We start from the raw sequence: 27,442 nt of genomic DNA, 5'->3' as shown, positions 1-27,442 counted from the left end.
TGACTCCGGATGAACATTCTCTTCTTTGTCTTCTTGAGCTTTTATTCTTCAAGAGGGAGACTCTGGTTTTCTTATTTGAACTGACTTAATCATTAAAGGTGGCTTCTCGTCCCTAAAGGCGGCTACTCTCACACTTGTTTTGTATTCAGGAACCATATCTGGACCAGGAACAAACCAAGGAGCTCTAAGCACATTCTTGCAACAACAAAACCTAAATTCTATGAAACTTTTTGGAGACTACTGGCCAACTACAATGCTTATCACCACACTAACAAAATTCAATCATCCTTGTTTGTGAAAAATTCTCCATTAATTTTGATAGAAAAAACAAATTCTCCATCAATTTGACTGTGACTAGATGACACACTTCAAATGAGGAATTATGTGGCTAATAGATACGCTTTGCAGTGTCTCCTTAAAACTGGGTTCACAAAGAGAGTGGGGGTAGAAAATGGATGAGGTACAAGGTAGGGGGTGAGACGATTGAGTGAAAAAGAGAAGGTGAGAGAGGATCTAACCTAACCCTTGACCCCCTACTCAAAATACTGGAGCACAATGAAGATGAAGACATAGACATCGCTGACGACAACAATGACAAGCTTTTCCTTCCCAAATCAAAGCCCTTAACATGATTTCTCACTAAATTGTCACGAGCACATCAATTTTGGAGAAATTTCTAGACGGCTTGTTGATGTAATGGCTAGAAAACGCTTCGTAAGCCCTAGTTCATACCCTAACAAGTTTTGGATTTCTTAAGTCTTATGGTTACGGAAAGCAATAGTTGCCAGAGGCATTATTATTAAGGAAGGGTTGAGGTTTGATGAGGAGAGAGAGAGAGGGGGTGATTTCCGACAAGGAGCTGACGACGGCAAGTGTCTTCCTCCAGGCAAGTGTAAGAAGAAAGTGAGTGAAGGGGAAATCCCTTCACCCACTTAATGAGTTAAATGGGGGTATTATTGTCATTTATAATGAGAGAATTAGTGTCATTTGCATAATCAAAATGGGGGTATTATCATCATTCCAACCCAAAGGGTATTTATATAATTTGAAATTCAAATTTTAAATGTTTCAAATAAAAGTAAGGCCATTTGAATAATTTAATAATCCATTTTAATAGCAAGGTTAACTGTGAGTAACTTGTAATTTACATGTGGGTGCTATATAATTTATGAGGCAATAGTGAGTAGTCAAGATTTTTCCCCAAAATGTAGGGTGCTATATGATTTACCTTTTAAAAATAATAATAATAATAACTTTTTATTAGCAAAAAAGCCTAGGTAAAGCTGCCAGAAGACTTGGCTGAACAACTCAGATTTTAAATCATAATTGATCGACAATTTTTGTGCCAAATTCAATCGATCCTAATGAAATTTGTAAATCAGGACGGGTGAGCCCGACCTAATTGGGTGGTTCGAAGGCTGCCTCAAACAATCAAATCAGTATTATACAACACTAAAAAATTTTTGGATAGTTGTAAAGCTTTAAAATAAACAGAATGGGTTGAAATTTTCTTAAGGGAAACGATGTAAGATTTATACAAATTAACCTAATCATGGGGGTCGTCGGACCATGGTGATCTGCTTATTCCTAGTCTGTTTAGTCTAGTTGTTTCCTAGTCAAACTCTTGCGCAACCCACACACGATAGGTTCCATATTCTTCGGCATGCAAAGGTTTGATGCATGTGTCATGTACATCTTCGCAAAATCAAAGTTTTCTATCTAATCACAATTGTACTTGTCTTACAGGCTGAATCCGGTGATTCTTTATTTCTAAACCCTATTGGTCCGCTTGGTTTATTCTAGACAAGTCGATCAGTAAAATGAAAATGATGTTGAAATCAAGGTCCCGTTAGCTTAGATTTGGACTCTCATCTTGCATTTATTAGGATCCCCCATCCATAGAGGAAGGAAATTTTATAATCAACCAGAGGCTGCACCTTGGACTGTGCGTGATTTGTTAGAAAAAATCTGGGATTTGCGACGCGACTTTACAAATTGTATTTTCGTCCATCATTTGCGTGAAGTGAATGCCGCTGCTGATTTTTTGGCTGGCTTTATTTCATCTGAATCGGAGATGGAACATATCTTCTTAGTCAATGCCTTACCCCCACGTCTTACAAAAATTGTTGCCGACGATAAAGGGGGGCATGTCTATTATAGGATGTAATTTACTATTTTAATTTATAATATATTAATCAGCGCCGTTTTTACCAAAAAAAAAATTTTTTAATCTATATATCTGATCGTATAACACGTGTCTAATAAAAATAAATTTTATTTTTTCTCGAAAAGTGATCTAAAACAGAATTCAAAATTTCAAACTCTCTATTTTTGGTAAATAGTTTATTTTAATTTATTTTTTTTGTATCCTAGACGTACCTGTTGGTACCTGTTGGAAGTGACAAGTGACAACCTCCGATTCAATTATTTACTGAACTAAAGGCGCTTTTTGTCAGGGAAGCTGGTGGGTGAGCTTTCCCTTTCTTTTATTTGTTTTTCCCGTTCAGTATCTTTCATTCCTTGAAACCACTCGTTTTTTAAAAGGCTCTTTGTATCTCTGACCCCAGTGGAGGGGGACCTCATATCTTCTTTGACATTTCCTATTTCGAGTTTGCTTTGATTGCCTTAGCTTGCCTTTTTGGCCTTGGAACGTTACTGGGAAAGTGTTGGAGCATTTGGGGGGTTTCAAGTCAAGGTCGTCTCAACATTGTCTGGGAATTCGGATCATCTTCCCGTTGGGGGTGCGCTTTCTGACCACAAAAACTAGTGGGTCCTACTGTTAAAAAAAAAGTTTCTTTTTTCTTTTTCAAAAGGTGTTTTTCACCGTGGGTCCCACTGGTTTTTGTGGTCTGGAGGTGGAGGGTTTCAAATCGGTGTCAAGCTGGATTTTGCACTCATAAACTTGCTCATGACACCGTGAAACCTAATAAGTGTAATCAATCAAAAATTGAACGATGTTATAATCTACAAATGCATGGTTAGTTGACTAGTAATATCCTTACCTCTTGGTGAAAAGATTGTAAGTTGGACCTTGCAAACAACATATGAATTATCCTCACTTCCTATATACAAAAACACTTGTTAAAAAAAATTAATAATAAAAAAATTTAAGAGTTTAAGCTTGTCTATGCACCAAATCATACAAAATGGGTATTTATGGAACCATGCAAAATGGAACTAAATGTGAATCTTAGATGCTATCGTTGTTGGAACGGAGTTGAGAATCTAGATCACTTGTTTTTTAAATGTATAATTACTATAAAAGTGTAAGGAGTCCAAATAAATTCTTTACCCATATAGATACTAAAATTTTTCAACGTATATGATTGAATTCATGACATATGTCTAATATCAAAACAAGCTACCTCTATCCGGAGTTGGGTATTATTTCAAAGTATGAATTTTCTATTATATAAAAAAAGTATATATGAATTTTAAATAATTAGTTTCATAATGTCATAAAAATGATTTTTGTTCCCTTGCGTTTGACCTTAACAAAATATGTTATCTAGGCTCTTCTTTTATGGAGTCCGGATCCACGAATTACATGGGAACAGGGTGAGGGTGAGGGTGTTTTTGTAAAATAAATATTTTATTATTTTTTTACTTGCGAGACCCACATAATTTGAAGTTGTAAAGCTAATTTAAATATAAGGTAAGATTTGCAAAAAGGCATTGGTTTTTGACCAACTGAGTCACCCCTTAACTTCATGAGGTTATTATTTCCGTACTTTTAGGTCTTTACTAGGCTATCCATTCTACCAAAAAAAAAAATGAATTAATCAATAAATAAGCTTGAACCATATATATTGAGCATGTACATCTTTCAACGGTACAACAAATTCTTTATTTTTTCATAAAAAATATACATGATTATTTACAAATTAAACATGAAATTGAAAACTTGTGTTAGAGGAATTTTTAAGGGCGACCCATCTTGATCACTACTGAACGTATTTATTAGAATCCTCACTTGCTTTCGACCTCTCTGCTTCAATTAAAGAGCAATTTCTTTAATATTCGAACTACACGCCATGAAGAGAATTTATCAAGATTGAGCTAAAGGAAAGCCCAACAATATTGCCACATTTTAGCCCTCAAAAATGGACAGTTAAATTCATTCTTACGCTTAGCAAGGTAAGGACCAAAAAAGGGTTTCTAATGGGGATGGTGGGAGAAAGGATCAAGATCCTCTCCACCCAACCTGCCTCCACTCATCTCCGACACTCACATAAGGTCTGACACATTAGCGTGAGGCATGGGCAGGCTGGTTGGAGAGGATCTTGACACAGGGAGAAGGAGTGGACTAGTAGAGCGAGGGCGGAATGCTTGGGATGGAGAAACGAAGCCCTCAAATTTAAAGGTGGGAATTCCAATGTATCATTTACTAAAATCGAAACTATGTTGCTTAAATTGTACCATACCATACCATTACAAATAAATATGGTATGATATGGGTATGGGTATAACATGCTTAGACCATCGATAAATGGTAAGATAATGGTATGAACCATACCATACTGATATTGTATTATCAAAACTGTTATGAATGAGTAGATATGGTACGATAATATTATGACACACTTGTACCATTTTATATTTAATATAATAATCGTCTGGGTAAATATATATGATACTACACCAAATAAACTCCATTTCTCAAATTACAACACAGTCCCATGTGGGAATCTGATCCAAGTAAGCTTAGAGTTGATTATCTTATCATAATACTACATAGAATTTTATCCTGACACCTTATCTATTGTGTATATCTCATACTTTATTATACAGTCCTTATTTCTGTATATTGAATTATGAAACTATATCCCTATAACTGCATGTTATTTCCAGATTGACACTGAGAGAGGGGGGTGAATAATAACAAACCCCGGGCAGAGATGAGATCAGGCTTGTGTTTATATAATAATAGAGTAGCTCCATCAAAAGAGTCGCCATACCATAAGGAAAAATCCTATATGACTCTAGACATTACATATCAACTCTAGTCCCTAATAATGGTGACTTACAAAGAACATATTGCTTGTTTTCTCCATGGTCGACAAAAGGCTCTTCAGGTCGCTCTAGCCGCTCTTATCATTTGCAACAATATATCAAAAGCAAGAGACGTGTAGAGCTCGCACTTTCTAGAAAAGGGGAGGCAAGAAATTTCTTGAAGGGAAGAACAATTTGCTGTTACACGCGCAGTTAAAGCAATATTCCTGCCGTTGTAGAGCTTGTTTTCACTCTTTTCAAAGGAGGGAAAAAACACAGTTGCATGAGTTCAAGGAAACAGAGAATTTCCACAAGGATCGTCCTTCAAATTCCTAACCTGCATGCATTAAAACACCAAAGAGAGAAAAAGAAAGGTAGGGTGTGGTTTTAAAATAACTACGAGAAAATAAACTTCAGATTCATGATTAGTGAGATTAAACGAAGAGACTTACCCCAGTTTCAAAGATGTATCAGAACTATCATAATCTTGGGGTGGACCAACACAGCTACCGATATTAGTAACAGACTCTGAAGATTGGCCTTCTTCATAAACTATGTTTTCAGATTCATGGGGCACCGTAGATTGGACTATAGACATGTTCACCTGTGATCAAAAGAGTTTTTAACTTCAACCGTCGAAGTGTGCAGAGAAAATAAATGGAAAAGATGAAAGGATTGGATTGTAGTCCTGAATCTCTCACCAGTTGTCTCAGTCGCTCATTCTCTTCCTCCAATTGTGATCCCTGCATTTTATTAACAACAAACACAAAATATGAGAAGAATATAAGTAACAATGGGTACCCAAGCCTTTATTGTTTCCATCCTATCTATCCGAGCGTTGGATGGACGATGCATGGACTAAGTTTAATTGCAACCGTTGATAGAGAGGACCTATGCCATTTGCAAACAGATTGATTCCATTTCAACCATTTCTAAACGAACTGATTTCATTTCAGCCTTGCCGACAGTTACAATAAAAACAATCCACACATAACTCATCCGACGGTCATATGGATAGAACAGAAGGCAATGTGCGATGGAGCGTCCGGTCGATTACTCAACAACTGCACGGAGTTGTCTTGATTTCACCATGATTATTCCGGGTTCATAATAAATCGACAGCTACATGGATCAGGTCATATCGGAATTGAATGGGGAAAAAATTAGCAGTAGCACATTACCTCATATTACCCTATAATGTAATTGATTAATTATATTGTTAAAGTTTCTTAAAATTGTTCAATGCATATTATGCCAAAAGGATCTGCAAACCAACTTTGCCTGAGAAAACCTCTACGAATATGAAACATTGTATCCTTTATCATGTTGAAAGCACAAAAGAAAGTAAACATAAAAGAAGGAACTGGGCATTTTAAAGTGAAATTAGCCAACTCTGCACTAAAGCCTACAACTTCTTTCCACTCCATGACTTCTGACAAAGATCCATTCAGCATGATTAATTTTTTTTTACATCATCAGTTCACCATATCAATGAAATGTTATCATCGAGTATGGAAGATTCAAGAGAAGAAATACGGAAACCCCATATTCATTTCAACTCACTTCACCTCAATTAAATCTATTCATATAGGGCATAGCTTCTCCTTAAAATATGTTCAGGCTGATAAAGTAAAGAAGGCTATGTATCGAAACTGTAATCAAAATCACTTCATAAATGGAAGGATAGAAGCTTCATCATTCCATGGCTAGCAGTGAAGTTCTTTTGAGACAATAGACATTCCTCAAAATTGATTCCACTCCTTAAACAACAGCTTTCTATTTTCGATTACATATTTCTGGCTACTTCACCTTAAGTAAACCCTATTTCATTATTCAAGCCATTTTGCCGGACAGATGATCAAACCCTATCATATAGTGTAAGAAATTCTTCTGGATTTTCACAAAAGCAATTAATGTGAATGCAACACGTACAAATGCAGAAGAGAAACTGGTAGACTATGCAGAAAATAAATAAAATTGTGAAGTTTGATCCCTGACCTTTCTCTGGAGAGTGCTGATCTCCTCCATAATCTTGTCACTCTAGAAACCCATGTTGAATTCAATATGTAAGTCCATTAAATTCAAATTAGAGTCAATTATGATTATACTATAGTCTTCGTATACGAAATGAACACCAACCTTTCGATCTAATACACGACGCAGTCCAGTTTCAAGGGATTTCTCTAGCTGCAGCAATTCATCTATGCCTAAACACTGCAGATCTTCTCCCCTCATTCTCCTGACATGCACATCATGTTTCAACGTTAAAGATATAAGCTTACAGAAATCCTTTCTCTGGGTAGCAGCATTCCTATATGCATATCTTCCAAGTAGAGATATTCATCTTCAACATCCCTGTATGCATATAGGAATCCTTTTCTTTTCTAATTTCTTTTGGGTGTCTGTTTCCTTATCAATTAATAATAACTCATTACCTTAGTTGATGGGTCTTGTCAGTAAGTTCCTTGCTCAACCTAGCATAGTCGCTGTTCTCTAGCTAAAGAGACAGAAAGGTATTCCAGTCAGATATTAATGTTAAACAACAGGCTAAATTGAAGCAAGCTACAAGAGGAGAAAAAGATAACAGTTTGCACATATGATTTCATATTGACAGTCTAAGAGAGAGAGAGAGAGAGAGAGAGAGAGAGAGGGGGGGGGGGGGGAGAGCGTTTAAGAGCCACCATATAATGAATAGATTCTTCAGGCAAACCAATTTGCGACGGCAAAGCAGTACATTAGAGGAGGCTGGTTAGCACACAGAATTTTGTTGCATGGAAAGTAAAGTGTCAGTGTAATTTAGTGTTTAGCTAGGTTATATACACATACTTATCCTTAAGCACCTTTGGTAGGAAAAAGTTGAAAGAGAGAGCACAAATGATCAGGTTTTTGTTCTTTAGGCAGATGCAAAAACATTTTTTATGTGAAAGTATTAGACAATCATGAAACTACTAGATCATCAGAAAGAAACGGCTCAGTGAACCTTTTATCATCCCCAGGTCATCTCCTATATTGTTTTTCTAAGAGATTTTTTGTAAAGCCTATTCTCGTCACTATACAATGGTCAGTTGATCAAGTTGTAGCTTGAGGTCAAGGCATTAAAGTAGTTCTCGGCAAACATTTCCGGAGTAAGATTAAATAGAAAAATTCCCCCGAACTCTACTTGTGCCAAAGCCTTCGATACGCCCTATGTATTCCTAAAGCCAGCCTTTCAAATGAAAAAAAATGCATTATGGGACTTGGATGCTAATAGGTTTGTCCTAGACCTGATAGTTTCCTAGGGCCTTTCTTCAAACATTGTTGGGAGAATGCATCTGAGGATTTCTATGAGACCATCAAGTTCCTTCTCATCAGGGTCTCTCACAAGACGAGTTAATAACTGTTTCACCATCTTGATGCACAAAATGGAAGACAAAACACTTGAACAAATTTAGATCAATTTGCATAGGAAATTTTATATATAAGACCCTTTTAAGTGTTGGCAAAATAACCGGTGATCAAGCTTCAGAAATTGGTATCAAGAGGAGCCTTTAGAAAGGCCAGAACATTTCTTACTTCAAAGTTGGCAAATCTCATACATACGACAACTCGAGAAGGTGGCTACCACTATTAAGTTGGATGTCTAAAAGGTCTATGATACTTTTACTGTCTGACCTCTTATCATTTTGGCTTTTCAAAAACACTGAGAGGTTGGATGCATCAGACTCCATCAAGAATCTTAATTTAGTTGAACAAGGTCAGATAAGATTTCGGGTAACCTTGCCTCTCCCATGCTCTCTATACTTAGCAAAGAAATTTTCTTGGGAGAGACCTCAATTTCTTATTGGTCATAAACAAAATCAATCTTCCCATGGCAGAGTAGGTATGATGATTCCTAACTTGTTGATAAGTGTTTGTTTCTATGTGTGGATCCTCCAGGAATATAGAAAATCTAAAATATTCCCTGACTAAATATCAAAAAAATTTGTGGCACTAGAACCTTGAAGAAAAGCAAGCTATTTTCACACCAAATGAAAGGGCAGTTGTGCATTTTAGGGGGAAGAGAAAATGAAGGGCAAGAGTGGTGGTAAAGGATGTCAAGCGATACAATATCAGTACAGTATCAGTTCAGTATATAAAGCAATTACCAAAAACCAATAACCTACCATACCATTTTTGTATCTACATTTACAAATAGTTAACACACTACCACGATATAGTAAGGTAAAAATGGACAGCATGATTTTGGTACATTTAAGGTAAAAAAAGGGGTAGCACGAATAGAACCATTACCATGTTGTACCACAGTAGAAACCATTTATGACACAGTTTGAGACGGTATTATACGAGTGGAACACAACGCACAATTGCTCTATAATGATATGGTCACCATCAACAGGGTTTTCTGTACAAGGTTATTTTGTTTATCAGTGGCTAGGGCCACTTGTGAGAAGACTTTGGAACATTGAACACAATTATAGTTGGTCTAATGATTTGCAATCTAAGAGGAGTTCTATAAAGTGATACTTGGTTTGTTCTCATAGGCAAGAAGGGGTGAGCTTAGATTGAGGGACATCACCATGCTTAAGGAGTAAACTAATGTGGGATTAATATACTTATTAGAATTAATTTATCAATTTATATTCATAAGTTGATGATAACTAGACAGTTAACCTTCACTTTGATTAAAGGAGGTCAAGGTTCAATACCTCATGGATGCTTAAAATAAGGGTGATTAAGAACCCATCCTTTGGAATCATCCACTAAATTTTGAGATACTTGGTAAGCATTAGTGTTTTGGAAGAGGTGGATGATGGGGTTCTGGAACGGAGAAAGGATATATATAGCTTAGGCCTTATATCTAGCATGGCCTCGAACAGAACTGATTGGAGAGCAATAATCCATGTAGCCGACCCCATTTAGTTGGGACAAGGCTTATTGTTGTTGTTGTTTTTGTTGTTGTTGATCTAAGATGATCTAAGAGAGATTGTCACGATCATGTTGTGACATATATGCTTTACATTATTTTGCATAAAAGAGTATTTTATTTGAAAAACTTGTTGATTTATTATATGTTTGTACTCGCTAAGTTTCCTCTCGAAACTAACCTCCGAGACAATGGTTACATGGAGGAGGAACAACACCATGTCTATTACATTTTAGTATAGAGTGATTTATTTGAGAATTTTCATTAATTGTACTTCTTGTAAGATTAAGTATACTTTGGGACTTCTGAGATTTATCGCTTATCATGGAAATGTTATTTTATTTTATGGGAGATGATTAAATTCCACTGCAAATCAGCATGCTTTATTGAATGATTTAAGAAATCTACCTAACTAATAAAAAACCCTCAAGGGTTTTTGTTCACTCCCTAAGTAAAGTCGATTCTAGATAAGTAATAATTCCCTCCTTTACATAGAGATTGGGGCATTACACAAACAACTCTTGAATGAAAGATCAAGTATCCCAACATGCATTCTTTAAATCAAGTGTCTCTTTGGTCATTTCACTCTAATATTAGGTCTTCTTGGATGGATTTGCCCTGTGATTAATTAACCTCTCTTAAGATGAACCAAGTTCTCTAAAGGCTAATTAAACCTCTTGAGATTAACAAGTCTTACTTGAGATGAATTGCCCTTCGTCTCATCTATATGCATGTGTTGCATGTTATTTAACATGATCTCTGCTTTGTATAGAATGTTGAAAATACTGTTTTCATGGTAGGCTGCGCATAGCCCTGCAGTACTCAAAGGGGTCTAGTAGCTGACTCCACAACTACTAGGGGAGCCCGTGGCTATTTTTTCTTAGAGGTCAATTCCCAATTTCTGCAATTACATCATATAGAGGACAGTATCAACGGATACAACTCAGCCTCACCATTTTTCCAATATCATTTTGTTAAAGGTTCAAGAGAAGAGGTAATGCAAGTGATTGCTTGAAAGCTCTGCTAGTAAATTAATTGCCGCAATCTCTATTTGCTTAATCAATATTCTGACATATAATTTCCACAACTCTGCTTGTGCGGAGGAAGCCTTTGGTATCGGGTTTGGCCTTTTTTTTTAATTTCCACAACTCAATGACACATTCCACAACCTATCTTCCCTTGGTTAGAATTTTCATTCTACAGTACTCCAGACTATTGCTCTCCAGAATTTGCTCGTAGAGGTACTTTTGTCTGGTCACCCTATCCTTACAGGTGTTTTTATAGTGAAATCAGCATGGGAAGCTCTAAATAAAGGAGAAATTTATGAGTAGCCTGATTCTCCATGGCTGACTTGAAAGTCTTCAAACCCATCAATCAGTTTTTGGTTGGAGTTACTTTACCTTCCAGAGGTATTCTTTGTTTATGCACAGAGGAAACATTGCTCCATTTATTTCGGGAATGTGATTTTGTTTATTGGGTAAGGTTATCCTTTGCTTCTGCTTTTGGTATATGACTTGCCAGAAAATTCTCTCTTTCTAGGATCTAAGTAGATGGGGGAAAAATGCCACTCTTCCCTACTTCATTTCCTTTTACCATTTGCAAACAAACGGTCTCTAGCTAAGTTTTACGTGTGGATATGCATGTGTGGCAAATATAGTGTTAAGATGCCGAGACAAAGATTATGAACAAAGCTTATTTCCATTTATATCCAAATACATATCTGAACTAATACCAAAGCGTATACCCTATTTCACTCTTCTAATTTTACTACACAACGACACCAAACGGTTCAAAAATTTAAAATTTCGGGTACACTTACATGCAGTTCAAGGGAAGGTTCGTTCATTTTGTTGAGATTCTTAGAATGCAGGTTATGCCTCTCAACTATCTTGTCGACACTGTCAAAAGAACACAATGAAAAAAGTTAGTTCTAACACTGAAGACAGAAAATTGTGTAGCCATGAAATAGTTGAATTCAACAATAAACATTTTACAACTTTAGTTCAGGATGAAAATTCAGCCCAGCATGAAACCGGCTCGGTGAATTGTGAATTAATTCCATTCAGCAACTTAAATATCAGAAACTTGACTGCTAATACCAGAGTACAACCAATGCTACATAGATTCCTATATTTCAATCTGCATCACTTCTCAAAAAAAAAATTCACCAACAAAACAGCAGAAAATGCTTTTGTCATAATGAATCCTTAACATATGGAACAAAGAGAAAATGGAACCCAGACAACGACCTGATAGTTGCATACATACTTTCTAAAGTTATAACACAAGAAACACTCCATGATTGTTTGTTGGAATTGCTATAACCAACAAATCAAATAATAATTAACTTCTACAAAATTGCAATTGATGTATCAACCAAAACAATTATAAATATTAGAAAACCATAGGAGAACAAGAAGAGGATGGATCTACGCCACAACTATTACATTGTGATCTTCCTGGAAGAGCCCCATATGATTCTAGGCAAGGCATGAATCTCACAAGATCTTGCATTTTTGAAGGCTTGAGACGAGACTCTCATGAAATACCCAATCTTGACCAAGATCTAGGATGAGTTGAGATCTCGATTTAACCCAAGATCTTGGTCCAACCACCCTATTTAAGTCCCAAAACTCGTGCGAGCCAAGGTCGAGATCTCGACCTATCTCGCCTTCTCTCACCACCCCTTTCACCGACCGCTTCCCAAGTTCATGTTTTGCCCGAATATCGCCTCCTCTCACTAACAATTTCCTAAGCCACAACAGCTATTCATGGGCCCAAGCCCTCACTGAAAATGAATTCCCAAGGCCCAAAGTTATCTTAGGACCCTAGCCTGGGGGTGCTGCCCGTTACACCCTGGCCGGTGCAAGACCCCCGAGTATGTCAGGGGGAAAGTCGTGGCAAACAGAATGTGAAGCATGAGCTATACCCTTTTTTTTTTTTTGGGTAGGAAGCATGAGCTATACCCAACACTTCTACTATGAACTTATGGTTTATAACAACGCTCATGCTAGAAAGATTTGCTTATTCAAAGCAAGCTCCCTATGATTGCACCTTAGGAGAATGCAAATGGCAAGTTGAATAATTTGGTTGCACTTAGCAGCTCAAATCAACTTGAACTTATGATGGTTGTATTATTGTATTCACAAGAATCAAGAATGTGATGTCCATTGTACTTGTATGAATGGTATTCTGTTGGTATTAAGTTATTTGATGTATCTTATCACTTGCTTTTCATTTATATGTTTAAATGGGTTATATATTTCATGTTTTATAGCGTTGCATGTTCATTCATACAACATTTCAGTTTCAAACTTAGAGTCGAGTTAGAACTCACTTATGGTTGTTTTCTTGCAAATCTAAGGCCACCAATGTGTTTAGAAGGCCTAAATAAGCTAAATACCAACTTGCCCAACCTGATCCTTAAAACCCCACAAGATGGATCCCTAAGTCCACTCAAGTTGGCCTAGGAAAAAAGATACAAGATCTCTCTTTTCTCTTGGGCAAGATTGCCCTCAAGAGAAAGATCTAGTATTGAGATTCATGATTCCTTTAAATTAATGTTATGGTTGAGTATGGTTTCCTTCAATTATTAGTAGTTTGGTTTAATAAATTATTGGTAAAATGAGAATACGTGACGGTATGATGAATTGACAAGGCATGACTAAGCTCAATGAACTCTGTGATTTTCATTAATATACAACTGAGAATATATATATAGTACATACACAAATATTGACTAAATCTCAAATACGAGAAGGATAAATAGAGTAAGAAAACAATACTCAATCAAACCAAAATACTAATTGAAAGGAATATTGAATCACGTTGGGTTCTTCCAATAAAACCACCATGTAATACACCCCCTCAAGTTGGAGCATGAAAGTCACAAATGACAAGTACAAATTTTTTGAAGATGTCTACTAGATCTAACAATAGCAATGATGGGGACACGCTATTGTTCCTCCTAAAGAAATAAATGATACACATGATTGACATCTCCTGAAAATTTGAAGACGATAAGTGTGATTGAACAACACCTATGATTGAACAATGACAACTACACCATCAATCAACAAAACAATTAGAGAAAATTGTGAGCAAAAAGAGGATTGAGAAAATACAAATGATCCTTCACAGGAAGACAACCTGATCGAAAAGTGATGTGGCGGTGACTTTGCTGTTGAAGAACATAACAACAAATGAGATTTCTTGGACGCTTTTGATTGATAAAGTAAAGACTTCCCCTTTTTCTTAAGAGACCAAAAGAATTTAAAAGAAAAAAAGGATAAAATCAAAAGAAGATAAAAATTGCGGCGATCATCCATAGGAGTCGACCGCCTCAAAAGTAGCAGTTGTGGCTCCTTTGCCCCCCCCCCCCCCCATTCTCCTGTCTCCTTCAGGCTTTTTTTCCTTTTTCTCCCATATTAGAAACATAGAAATATCCGAATGCCAGAATCGACCAAGATAATAGCCTGCTGCATAGAATAGTAACCTTCAAGATACATAGACTAATAGAATCTGGTGCAGTGACAATGACAACACCTATAATTGAACAAAGACCTTCAATGGCCGTTGCTAGAAACTAACGCTGAACACTAGTGGAAGTGATTGCAGGATTGCTTGTAAGGCTAATACCATGATAAATTGAGAATACATGACACTATAAAGAACTGAAAAGACATGACTAAGCTCAATGTACTCAATGATATATGCACACACACACACAAAATAGAGATTGTCTTGATGTCAACCAATGGAAAGATAAATTGAAATAAGAAACAATAGTAAATTAAAATATTGTTAATTATAGGAAACCATACCAAACCAAAACACTAATTAAAAGGAGTTTTGAATCACATAGGGCTTTTTCAAGAAAATCACCAAGTAATAGTCATGTCTTCTCAATTCAATATTAGTCTCATGTATTTTCAATTTATCAAGGTATTAGGCTAACTGCAATCATACAATCTAGATCCTTTACCATCCAACATTAGTTTTAGGTGGTGGCAGTGTTGTTCATAGAAAAGGGGAGATAAGGGAAAGTCTTTACTTTAGCAATCATAGGTGTCCAAGCAATCCCTTTTTCTGTAATGTTTTCAACAACAAAGTCAATGCTAGATCACTTTTCAGTCAAGTTGTCTTCTTGTGGAGGATCGTTGGTAGTTTGATAATTCTTTCTTCACTCGCAATCTTTTTTGTTTGTCATGTTGATCAATTTGTTGGCATTCACGGCATCTAAGTTTAATCAGTTTCTATTTCGGATGAGTTTAAGCTCTTATCTTCTTTCGCTATCTTCATAGTTCCCTTGGATTCAACCTTAGTGGCAAAGCGACTTATCCTCGAGTGTTCCATCACCTTTGCAAAATCGAAGTCTTTCATTACCTTCATTAGTGTAGCTGTCTTTGTTGAGTCACATGCAAGTGTTGTTCAATCACACCTGTCGCTTTTCAGGCTCCGAAAAGATGTCAATCATGTTTATCATTTATTCCTTCAAGAGAAGCAACAATGTGCCCTCACCATTCTTACTATTAGATCTAGCAGAATCTCTATTATCTTTTTCAGCATGTCATTGATTTCCAAGTTTGGGCATTCTAACCTTCATGTTCCAACTTGAGAGGGGGGTATTACGTGGCAGATGGTTGCCCACATGGCATAATTCCTTTTAATTATTGTTTTGGTTTAGTATGGATTTGTTAATTGGTAGTATTTTCGTTTCATATCGTTTTAGTTTTCTATTTATTTTTCAAATTTGAGACTGAACAAATCTCTGTGTATGTATTTCAATTATATTATAACGAAAAATTACAAAGTTCTTTGAGCTCATTCATGTCTTCTCAATTCATTATAGTCTCATGTATTATCAATTTATCAACAATAAATATAAACGATTTCAGGAAGCTAAAGTGATGACCCTGAGAGGATACAATGTGCCAAATCTTGTCACAATCTAAGTCAAATGCCTAATGAGAATTGACCATGATCAAGGTTGTTCATGGAAGTCTGGATTTTGCTGAAAGAATGCAAAGAAATAGTGACATATACATTTTCCTTCCTCACCAAATACATAAAAGCATAGAAGGCCATCTTGACAGCCAACTCACAGTTGGACTCGACTAGGGCAGAATATATTCATCCTTGGACCAGCCCTACAATCATCTTTAAAGCCAGCCATAATATCTAGTCATCCAAGATGAGATCCACCTAAGCCAAATTTGATCCCATAATATATGAAACTATCTTGTCTACTGTGTTGCCTTCATATTCCCTTTTTTCAGAGGTAAAAAGATCAGTTGTGCAAAATAAAATAGAAAACCAGTGTACAATAGAGCTACATTTATTATTTTAGAACGCCCATTGGCTCAAATTTTTACCACTTACACAGAGAATCTGATTTGAGGATGGCACAATATTTGCATCTTTTTCCAACTCTTGAACAATCCCCAAAGGTAATTAAAGACTAAATTTGAGTAGACAGCTGACTCATTGCAGCTGATTCCGCCAAATAGTACAGAACTGAATTTGTTCCTTATAATAATGCATGATTTTCCATTCAATTGCATAAAGGTATTCCTTTTTTGTCCAACTTTGCTCTCCTCCATAAGAAGCTACTGGGTTATAAGACAGCTAGTACTTCAAGCATACTATTCCAACCAAGCCAAGGCACTCCATGGGATAAAGCAATGCCTTGGATTAATATGATATTTCAACATTATTATACTCTGCATCAATGACTACAAGAAATAGATCGCAACAACTAAGAATAATCTTACATTCAATACCATTATAGACGAATATGACTCAATGGGATTAGGTTTGACAGATTCAAATCTAATCCTACAAACAGGGAGAGAATAGGAGATTTGCGCAAAACATTGAAGCTGCCAAAGGAACCACAAGACCAATGTTTTGATGCCATGGTAATAATGCCAGAGTTACCCCCAACCAAACTATTATGAGGTAAACACACCTATAGCAGCTCTGAAAGAAAAAAGACATTAGCATTGCAGCTTCTAGAAACACATTTGGCTCTTGCCTTCCTGGGGAATTAAGCATACGAAAAATAGGCAGCCATGAGCCATCTACATATCATACAAACAACCACGCATTTAATTCTATAGAATTATGAGATCCACCCTCTATTTAATATCCTGGTCTCAAAATAACTTCTCGTACTAAAAACTCAGTACACCTGTAAAGGCAAAAAATTTGAACATTTCTAACACCCATGTAACTGAACCACTTACATTCTCTTGCTGTGCTTCTCAACATGAAACCAAATTGCCAATAAGCTCCCTACTATACCTAAGGAGTAACATCATTTCCACTCTCCTTCTACAGAGATGTAAATCAATCCTTTTGCACCTTTTGCAAAGATCAACCGATAGAAGGTAACAATCAATCTCCATCAACAAACGCACGAAAGCTGGTGGAGAAGCAGTGATAATACTAAGCGTACACAGCCAGAGAAGGGAACCATGGAGATTTCCTTATCTCAGCTTCACCAAAATTTTCTTGTACTCGTAAATAACACGAAATTTCCCTCCCTCACAAGTCCCAACTCATGTAAGACCCTATGTTCTTCCCGTAGAAGTGGTAAATCTCATGTGATGTATTCACTGTTAAGGCAGAACATATAGTGTATACAGAATGCTCAGCTATAACTAACTGAATAGAGTATGTATTGAATACACCAGGACTACTGTATAGGCGTATCCCTAAACACTTCCCAACTCAGTTTCTTGAATCTACAAAAAGTTCCAGAGATGATATTTTTGGAAAATCTTGACAACCCCATTTTTTTTGGAAATACTTGTTATTAAGAGTTTTAAAATAAGCAGATACTTCTTCTTAGGGTAACCGTGAATCCCTTATTTCATGTGAAAAAACAAAATCAGATATAAACGCAGTACGGTCGTCAATAAGGTTCTGAGTCACTATGATATCAGTCAAAACAGCTATCTAGGGAAAGAAGCCTCCTAGGGTTTGTACGATTATGTCTTCAAAGACACTCTACCACAAGTGTTGGGCTTGTGACTGGAGATTTCTATTTCTGAACCAACAGATGCAGCCTAGGTTTCGGTGCTCCTAGTTTCTCCTCCAGACAAACTGATCACCTGAACTTACAAAACCTTTGGATGCAGGAACCATGGCAAGAAAAACTTCAAGCTTCTTCAGAACTAAGAAGCTCCATCTAGCCTTTTACGTTGGCATAAAATAACATACAAAGACATCCATTTTATCTACGATCTAAGAGAGAGAGCCAGAGAGAGAGAGAGAACCTTGAGCTGGCATACTGGAAGAGCTTTCCAGTTGAGGAGAAAACGATCAGAGCGACCTCAGCATCGCAAAGAATGGAGAGCTCAGCAGCTTTCTTAAAAAGCCCCTTTCTCCTCTTTGAGAAAGTAACCTGTCTTGCAGTAATGTTACCGATTTTCTTTATCTGAATTTTTTCTCTAGCCATTCTTGATTCTTCACCAAATCACACACCTCTATCTGCACAGAATGAAAGCATGCCTCAACCAAACAAGATCATGCCATGACACGTAAGAGAAAAACGATGGATTCAGGTGAAAATAGTGGCATTTTTCCTAAGTAAAGAGTAGAATCTTGCACAAACCCTATTTTTGTGAACCCAAAGAGAAAATGATCCAGAAGAGAGAAGCCCAGAAATAACCACCAATGGAAATCCAGCACCAACAAAGGAGAGATTGAATTCCTCCGGTGGTTTCCCCAATAATAGAAAAAACCACCAACCAAAATGGAGTATAGGAGAAAGAAAGTGAGAGACTGGGAGGGGGGTGTCTGGTGTTCGTGATTCCTTTTCTAACTGTAGAACTGAAGAGGGACTTCTGCGAGAAAACAAAAATACTTTTTATAGCCAAAGAAGATTCACTGACTTCTTTCCTTTCTTTGATGTCTTTCACATTCGTGTGGAAAATTCAGGGAGTAAAAAACTAGAAATAGAATATATGGGTTTTCTATTTTTAGTATTTTTTGTGGATAAAACGCTTCCCGTACTAACAGGTGCATGCTTGTCATTATTATGGATTATCGCATATATTTACCTTCAAATTCCCGTCCGAGAAATTGATAAACTAAAATTATCTTGATACGATAAATTACTGTGTATGTGTACCGTCGATGAGAAAAAGCCCAACGGGATTGGACGAAGATTCTCAATTTGCTGAAAGTGCTCACCTCGGGTTCCGACACCCATATCAATGCTGCCTACTGGCTGATACCGGATAGATGACGTGGCACAAAAAAGTTTTTTTTTTTTTGGTAAACATGGCACAAAAAAGGTTAGAAATTTAGAATACTCAGATAACATTCATTATATTAAATAAAGTTTTTTTTTTTAATGCAGTTCGTTTTAGTAGACTATAAATTAATATTGGTTTCCTAATACAGATATTATATGTAGGTCCCAAATAGACTAATACCGTTAAGTATATTCGAATTTCAAACGTAAAAGGACTAAAGTATCCTTAAGATTTTTTTTTTTTTACATAAACAGGTCAAAAGACAAAAAAAAAACAATAGGAAAAAGAAAAAAAAAAAAAGATTAACTAGTTTGAAAATCACCTCGAAGAATCTCTGTCAATTTTGGGGGAGGTTCGGGGGTAGACCCAATGCAAGTGGATGACTCTAATGATTACTAGACACCTTTTCTAGAATTTAAGAGGAGAAAGAAGTTTAGTTATGAAGATTTTAAAAGGCGATATTGGCACATCCGTAAAACGATGATGGAAAATCCAAATGACGAAGTAATTTCACTCACGCGTAGATTTTTGAAAGACCTTTCTATCAAGCCAAAAATCTCCTAATTTGGACCTTGTTTTCCCCTCAACCAGGGACGGATGATTGGGCCGGTTGAACGGCCGGTCAACGGCCCCCTGCCCAGTTCGGGGCAGAATCAGGTTTTTACTGTTTAAAATCCTATTTCTTGCCCTCTTTCTCTCATACTCGCATTTTATATTGCTAGCACGAGGCTGAGACTAAAGGAGGAGGAGAAACCAAGGGAAATTAAGGTTTCTAACCATTCGGAAGCGTGTCGGCACCCGAATAATTGCGGATTCGTTAGAAAATGTAAGAATCATCAAACCCTCTTTTTTTAGCTTGGTTTTTTAAGTGTTCTTCACAATAAATGATAGATTTGGGGTAGTTGATGCATGTTGGTCTTTTGAATGCTTGTTTTTAGTTATCTTTATGTTTCTCATTAGTTTATTAGTGGTTTGTGCGAATCGTTGTGAACGGTTTCGCGTTTGGACTCTCTGAGGCGCTCGTGGGCAATTCGGAGAGCCAAATTTAGGGCTTTTTGATCTAGGATAAATTAGATCAAATTGAAGGTACCCTTAGGACCCTATTGCTTCCAATTAGACATTCCCGAGTTTTTTTTTTTTTCGATTCGACTTTGAATTGGTAGCAAAATATTGAATTTTCGCCGAAACTAGGTTTAGAACAGTGGGTTTGAATTAAATTGTCAGATTGGGTTTTGTTGAGTGATTTTGGGAACTCTTTTGAAACCCACTTGATTTCTAATTTGTGTATATTAATCTTCTTGTGTGATTAGGAATTTTTGTGAGTTTAATCGCTGACTCGGGTGAGCCGAAACTGTGAAATTAAGAAAGAAACTGAATTGAAAGGTGATGAATGACTAACCATGTTGTGTATTATTAAGTGATATTATTTTGGATCCTATTAGTGATATAAATTGCTCTAAATTGTTATCTATTATAATATGCCTGTGTGTGACTTTGCACGAACGGAATGTAAGTTTGATGTTGGGTATTTCCCTTTATTTGAAACTTTATATTAATGATATGTATACGATATGTATGTGATGAATGATGTTGAATGCAATTATTCTTCTAAGGTGATTTTATCAACTGGGGTTGTGGATTTGCCCATTACCCTAGTGACCTCATGTGATGGTATTTAGATTTAAATTGCATAAATGATAGGTGTCTAGAAGTGTTGGGCTAGAAAATCCCTATGAGTACTACTACTCTTCCGGTAGGGGTATTGAAACTGGTTAACCGTGATGCTAGTGGCTGGGTCCTGGATGTCGAATAGGCCCACTATCATCTTAGAGAGGTAGAGTTGCATATAATAAATAAGGGCTTCTGGGCACTCAAGACCAGTAACCAATCCGTAAGAGGACATAGAGAGCATCATGTCTATTATATGTGGACAACCATTGGGTTAAGGAATGGGGTCTAACAGATGCCTCTCGTTGATGATTCCATTTATAGGTGGGGAGGTATCAAACCAAAAGGGCACTAGGCATTAAAGGAGATATCTGGACCATATGTAGTGCAAGATCGTATGACCTTGCACTGGGCTTAGGCTTATCATTTACACGCGCCAAATCTCATACCAAATGGTGATGTGAGAGACTGGTGACATATACCCCGACCACGGTTTGACAGGACTTTACTCAACAACCGCGAAGAACCCAGTAGACGTCTCTTGTTGAGGGAGAGTGACTGAGACCGCCCAAATGAGATTGGTATTTATACTTAAAGCGTGTCTTCCATAGAAACTACATGATAGAGTTAGGAACATCATATCATAATCATACTTCATTTTAATTATGTTGTTAATCACATGCTTATCTTATGCTTATGATGTGGAAATGATGGATGAATGCATGACATGGATGTTAGTTAACCTCACTGAGTTCTATGAACTCACTCCTTTATTTGTGTATATTTTTAGACTCTTCTTTAGGTTATGATGACTTCGCTCCCACGGATGATCCATTGTCGTGGGATTACCACAAGGGCATGATCGGGGAAGATATCAATGCACACGACGCATCATGCTCATGTCAAGATTGTTCTTATGGTGTCATCTTCCATTAGAATGATCCTTAAAAGTATTCCACTGCAAACGATTTACTATCTCTTCAACTCTGATGTTCATTTGATTAACTTTAGTTAACTTCTACTTTAGTCGTTGGATGATTGTCATCAATATTTTGGATTTTTTATTTTAATACTTGAACTTGATTATTCTTGTCCTTTTAATTATGTTATATCAGGTGTTGTATGAAATTGTCAGTGAACCTAGGTCTTGTAGTGTATCACCCCCACAGGTATTGGGGTATGATCGGATCTGGCTGGGTGGGGTGTGAAAGAAGCAGGGGTGGACCCAGGATTCAATATCGCAGGGGGGGGGGAACAATAATTTTTTTAGTACTAATATTCAGAAAGGAAAGCGTACTGATAATACTTCAAAATCTATATTAAATTCTTAAAAATACAATAATAAGTGAAAAGCCACAAAACAAGTGTCTCATAATGAAACTCGACGATCTTTGAGGTCGCAAAAATCCTCAATAATTGATTCTGTACTGATTTTCTCTGCAATTTCTCTTTCAATATATAACATCATAGAATCTGTGACAAAATCATCCTCCATCCTGTTACGCAAATCAGTCTTAATGATCTTCATGACAGAAAATGCTCGTTCTAAAGTTGCAGTAGAAATGGGAAGAGTAATAAATAGTTTGATTAACCAATAAATAAGTGGGTAGAAGTTAAATTTTGTTGACCTCACCAACCACTGACACAAACTACTAATGGTTGACATGTTCGGATAATGTGGACATTTGACTACATCAATCTCATAGTGTCGTAGTTGTACTTTCAAGTGATCTCTCTCATGCTCAGTAAAATCTTGGGGATAATATTTAGCCACAAGTTTGCAAAAATCATCAATTCTAAAATTCTCGCATCCGCTTCTAGGATTCAAAGAAGAACTATGAGTAAGCAACTCTTTAACATGCTCGTTGAATCTACTATTTAGCTTATTCAACTGGCTATCAATTGGAGCACAACAAAATTTGATATATTATGTTGTTCAACTGTAAAATCATCTTGTCGCTGGCGAGCTCGACCCTTCCTTTCAACAAACTGAACACTCGTGTTGGGACATTAATATTACGCTTTTTACAAAAAGATATCACTTTAGTCAAAAGCTCATCCCATCCAACAACTCTTATTTATTGAATAAGCTTTTTTGTAGTGGACACAAGTTGAATAGCATTTAAAAAGTCTTCAGACTTCCGCTGTAAAGCTTGACAAAGCAAATAAGTGATGTTCATAATTTTTAGCATTAGATGCAGAATCATCACAAAATCAAAGGAGGCCAATATATCGTATGCCGATTCTGCTTCAACTCTCTATGATGAAGTAGTCCCATTATTACTCATGGCGATCAAGACCTCACATGTAGCACCATACATACTTATCAAACTTGAAATAGATCTCAAATGAGAACCCCGACAAGCATCTCCAAGCCGTTGCAAAGTTCCAATATGATTTAGCCTGCTTCTAGTTTCAAGTTCATCAATGTCAAGTATGCAGTTTCAGAAGCATGAGCAACTTTTAACTCATCATTTCACTTACTGGAGGCACTATCAAGATTGATAATTGTCACCAATTTGGAGAAAAATTTCTCAATTGGGTCAACACTTCTAGAAGTTGCAACGAATGCCAATTGCAAAGGATGAGCAAAACAGTGGATATAATAGGAATGTGGACAATCGGTAACTACTATGGCTTATAACCCATTCTACTCACCTTGTATGTTACTTGCTCCATCATATCCTTGACCTATAATATTGTGAATGCTAAACCCATAATGAGAAAGAGTAGAAAAGATAGCGGTCTTCAAAGTCAAGGCCTTTGTATTTGAAACATGAACAAGATAAAAAAAAAAACACTCTTGTAAAAATCCCGCTTTGTCAACAAACCTTAAAACGATAGCCATCTGCTCACTTTTAGATTCATCACGAGATTCATCCACAATTAAGCAAAACTTTGCATCACCAATCTCTTTGCAAATTTCCTTCTTCACTTTATTTGCTATAATATGTAAATTCTCTTTTTGTATCCTAGGTGATGTGTACGATGCATTTTGAAGAGCATTATCCAACACAACTGCTTCAACTTTATCATTGTATGAAGCTATCAACTTTAAGAATTCAATAAAATTTTCCCTATTGGACAAATATTTGCTCTCATCATGACCTCTAAGAGCACAACCTTGAGACATAAGTAATCTGATCACATCAATTGTGGCTTTCAAACGTAATTGATTGTTTTCAATTTCTTGAGATGCATACTTTCCAAGCATCAAATCAATATGTTGATCTTGCTTCATTAAGTTTGCACAATCTTTTTGAGCAACTTCGTAGCATGAGTTGATTTCTCTTCCCACATGATTTATTAAAACACACTCTTTTCCACCCACTTTCTTCCAATTTTTAAATCCATCAATATCGAATGTACCCTGTGCAGAATTCGCTCCAGGCTTATTGAAAAGAAAACATGGCAAACAAAATAATGCATCTTTTAAAGGAGAATACTCTAACAAAAAAGGATGAACCTTAAACCACGAAGATTGAAAAAGTCGAGGATGACTTGATGGCCCAGATTTTGGATATTCTTGAGAATAAGCTGATATGGTTAGCTTTAAGGTAACGACGCCTAATTTCATCATGTTGATCAACTGGATAATCCCAAATTTGTTTTTTCAACCCTGGATCACACTCAAAATAATTATTTTGCTCGCTCTAAGGTATTGGAGACTGTTTAGAACGTTTTTCACGAGTTGAGGTCTCAAGAATAGAGGTAGGCAATGATGCATCAACCATGTCATTCTCAACGCCTTTTCTTTTGAAGAAAGAATCAATGGTAGACTTCTTTCCCATGGTTAAACAAATTCTTCTACTTTTGACGACTGCACCACTTGATTCACTCCCAAGGAAGCCGTAGAAGTAGTTTGTTCTCCTACATCCATTTGATTTGATTAATCGTTAAATTTGAAAAGTTGAACAAAAACCTTCTTCTAAACTTGTAATCAACCATGAAATAAGTAAACATAAAAAAGATTCATTGATCTACTATTAAAAAAAAAAAATTCAAATCTCTTTGGATTCTTTTAGTTTCCTCTCCTATACGCCTCTCAAGTTTTTCTAAGAATTTCTTTGTTTTCCAAAATTAACCACAATTACTAATAAGTGTATATAATTAATTTATTCGTAAAATTGTAATTTTATTTTACAATAATGGCATAATATTATTTAATACATAATAAACTTAATAAATTCAAATCAACCATAAATAAAAATAATTAATTTAATAAAAAAAAACAGTAATAAACTTTTATGCAATACATATACAACATTAAGAAGAAAAAAAAAAGAAATAGAAAGCATTAAGCGTGTATTCAAGTATTCAACGGTAAAATAAAATATAAAAAAGTAAAAGCATCAAAGAAAAGAAATCAAGGGATAAAGGAAGAAAATAAACCGAAAAAGAGAGAGATAAATAAAAATACCTGGTTGTAATCGTGTGGAGAAGATCCAGAAGAAAAGTTGTGTGACAAAGAAAGTTTTTCTTTAGTCGTGCATCAGAGAAGATGAGATAATGAATAGGAAGAAAATAGAATAAATACGAATAAATTTTAGGGAGAATTTTAGTTTTTCCAATTGGGAGTTAATAGTTTCCTCCTTAAAACTTAGATGTTAAATATAACCCTTAGATAGAAAATTAGAATGACAAATAAATCATTCATCTTAATGTTTAAATTTGTTTCAAATATTGGGGGGGGGGGCAAATATTGGTATTTTACAAGAAAAAAGAGAAAAACAAGGAGATATTACAGGCATTAACATTTTTTTTTTAAAATGGGGGGGGGGGGGTATCAGAAGGTGGTATCAGAGCCTTGGTTCATACAAACCCTAACTCCTATGTGATATACCAGGGGCATCTTGAGTCATCGATCCATAAATGACTCTATAAAATAGAGGTGAATAATAAGCTTGATATGAATTTAAAAAATTCATCACAGTTGCATAATGAATCTAATTGAAATAAGATACAATAACTATATGAAATGCAAAATCACACGGATGCTAATAATTAAACAAAACATAAAGCACAATTAAGTATATGAAATGATAAATTGCATAACTAATAAAATACTTAAGTTCTAAAATATTACAACCCAAATGTTAAGTGCAATCGTGGACATGCAAACATGCAGAATAATAATACAAACATAAGTCCGAAACATAATGGAACTGAGTGAAGTAACCTAGGGAAGTCAAACAATAGAACGATGTAGGTCCAAGATATCTAGCATTCTAGTGGAGGTGGAGGTTGCGGCATGTACTGACACAGGACATTATCCAAGTACATAAGTTGGTGTTGGACTTCCCTCACTCAGCGAACTACTTCCTGCTGCTGGGTGTGAATCTCAGTAAACTGTTGGCCTATGTAGTTTTGATTTTGTTCTAGCCTTCCCGGTTGGGCCAAGAGAGAAGCCCACTAAGCTGGGTTAGAAATAGGCGCCGGTGGAGCCCTCCTACAACGGGAAGACTCACCCTCCTCCATGAGGCGTTGCTCCTAAGGCCTATCTCCCATGCCCTCGGCGAGCAAGATCAGAGAGTGGGGCCCACCCTGAATACCCATCTATGAGAGAAGCCTTCTCCCAATTTCCCCCATATTTTTCCTCAACTCCTCGGTGTTAGTAAAATCCACCCCAAAGTGCCTAAAAATACGGGTCAAGAGACGCCCGTACCCAAGGTTGGAAACCTCGGGATGTTGAACCCTATGAATCATGGCACGCTATATGATGTATGCTAAGTCGATGGGATATCCCACATAAAGTGAAAAGGTCATGAATGCCTGCATGATGGATATTTCATCTTGATGCCCACCTTTGGGCAATATGTTGCGGCTTATAATTCGGGATATAAGCCTAGGGGAAGGAAGCGTATACCTCCCCCACCGCACATGATTGCACTCTCGATCGCATAGCATCGAGAAGATAAGGAACTTCTCGGTATAGTGAATGGAGTCGTCCCCACCACCGGGTGGAATCCACCTCATCTCATCAACAACATACGGTACCCCCAGGATAGTAGCTAGAGATTTGGTGTCGAATTTGATGAACGTACCTCTAATCCAAGACCGAACGGAGAGTACAGTGTCGCCGTCATTGCCCAAAACTTCGGCAAGGGTTAAGTCGCTATAAAAACACTAGATGAGCTCGGGGTAGGCCGGCTCGTCCAAGTCCAGCATGCAGCCCCACCGTAACGCTGCAAACCTCTTCTGAATATGGAATGGAGCCAGTGGGAGCGGCACTACAAACCACCCATACTCTATGGATCGGTGTTCGAAGAAGTCATCGTGTAACTGCTCGGCCTCTATTGTGAGGAATAAGTCGGGATGCTGGACCCCCTCGACCTTGTCCCCGACCCGCATCGGGCCCACCCATGCGACCTCGACCACCACCTTGGTAAGCCATCTGAAATTTAGAAGGAATTTCAAAAAAATTTGATGTGAATAGCGACATGAATAGTGTTGTGAATAATGTTTTTCGCAAAAATTCGCCAGTTGACATGGGAAAAAGTGCAAATCTGAGAAGAAAATTATGGGGAGGTGAAGAGAATGTCATGAACATTACAGATCTACAAAATATTTGAAATCCCACGAACGAAAATGCGAGAAATCACAAATCTAATCG

General features: G+C 36.7%; 2 protein-coding genes across 2 annotated transcripts; both read right to left on the bottom strand.

Annotated features, from left to right (window-relative positions):
• Nucleotides 1-4,872: 4,872 nt before the first annotated feature.
• Nucleotides 4,873-18,776, bottom strand: LOC149016181 (MADS-box protein SVP-like). Its single transcript, XM_089157299.1, has 9 exons — nucleotides 18,516-18,776; nucleotides 18,178-18,391; nucleotides 11,715-11,793; nucleotides 7,428-7,489; nucleotides 7,132-7,231; nucleotides 6,991-7,032; nucleotides 5,694-5,735; nucleotides 5,445-5,596; nucleotides 4,873-5,329 (listed from the first exon to the last, which is right to left on the bottom strand). The coding sequence occupies exons 2-9, from the start codon at nucleotides 18,357-18,359 to the stop codon at nucleotides 5,317-5,319; spliced, it is 672 nt and encodes a 223-aa protein (XP_089013425.1). The 5' UTR covers nucleotides 18,360-18,391; nucleotides 18,516-18,776; the 3' UTR covers nucleotides 4,873-5,316.
• A 4,529-nt stretch (nucleotides 18,777-23,305) lies between these two features.
• Nucleotides 23,306-24,409, bottom strand: LOC149016180 (uncharacterized). Its single transcript, XM_089156693.1, is given in 1 exon segment — nucleotides 23,306-24,409. A coding segment is annotated over 1 exon segment (1,104 nt).
• Nucleotides 24,410-27,442: the final 3,033 nt, after the last annotated feature.

This window comes from Hakea prostrata, chromosome 5 (assembly GCF_041222555.1).
Source record: "Hakea prostrata isolate BN-2017 chromosome 5, UWA_Hpros_2, whole genome shotgun sequence".
Lineage (NCBI taxonomy): Eukaryota > Viridiplantae > Streptophyta > Magnoliopsida > Proteales > Proteaceae > Hakea > Hakea prostrata.
Note: the sequence above shows the minus strand (reverse complement) of the source record. Positions and strands in the feature narration are given on the sequence as shown.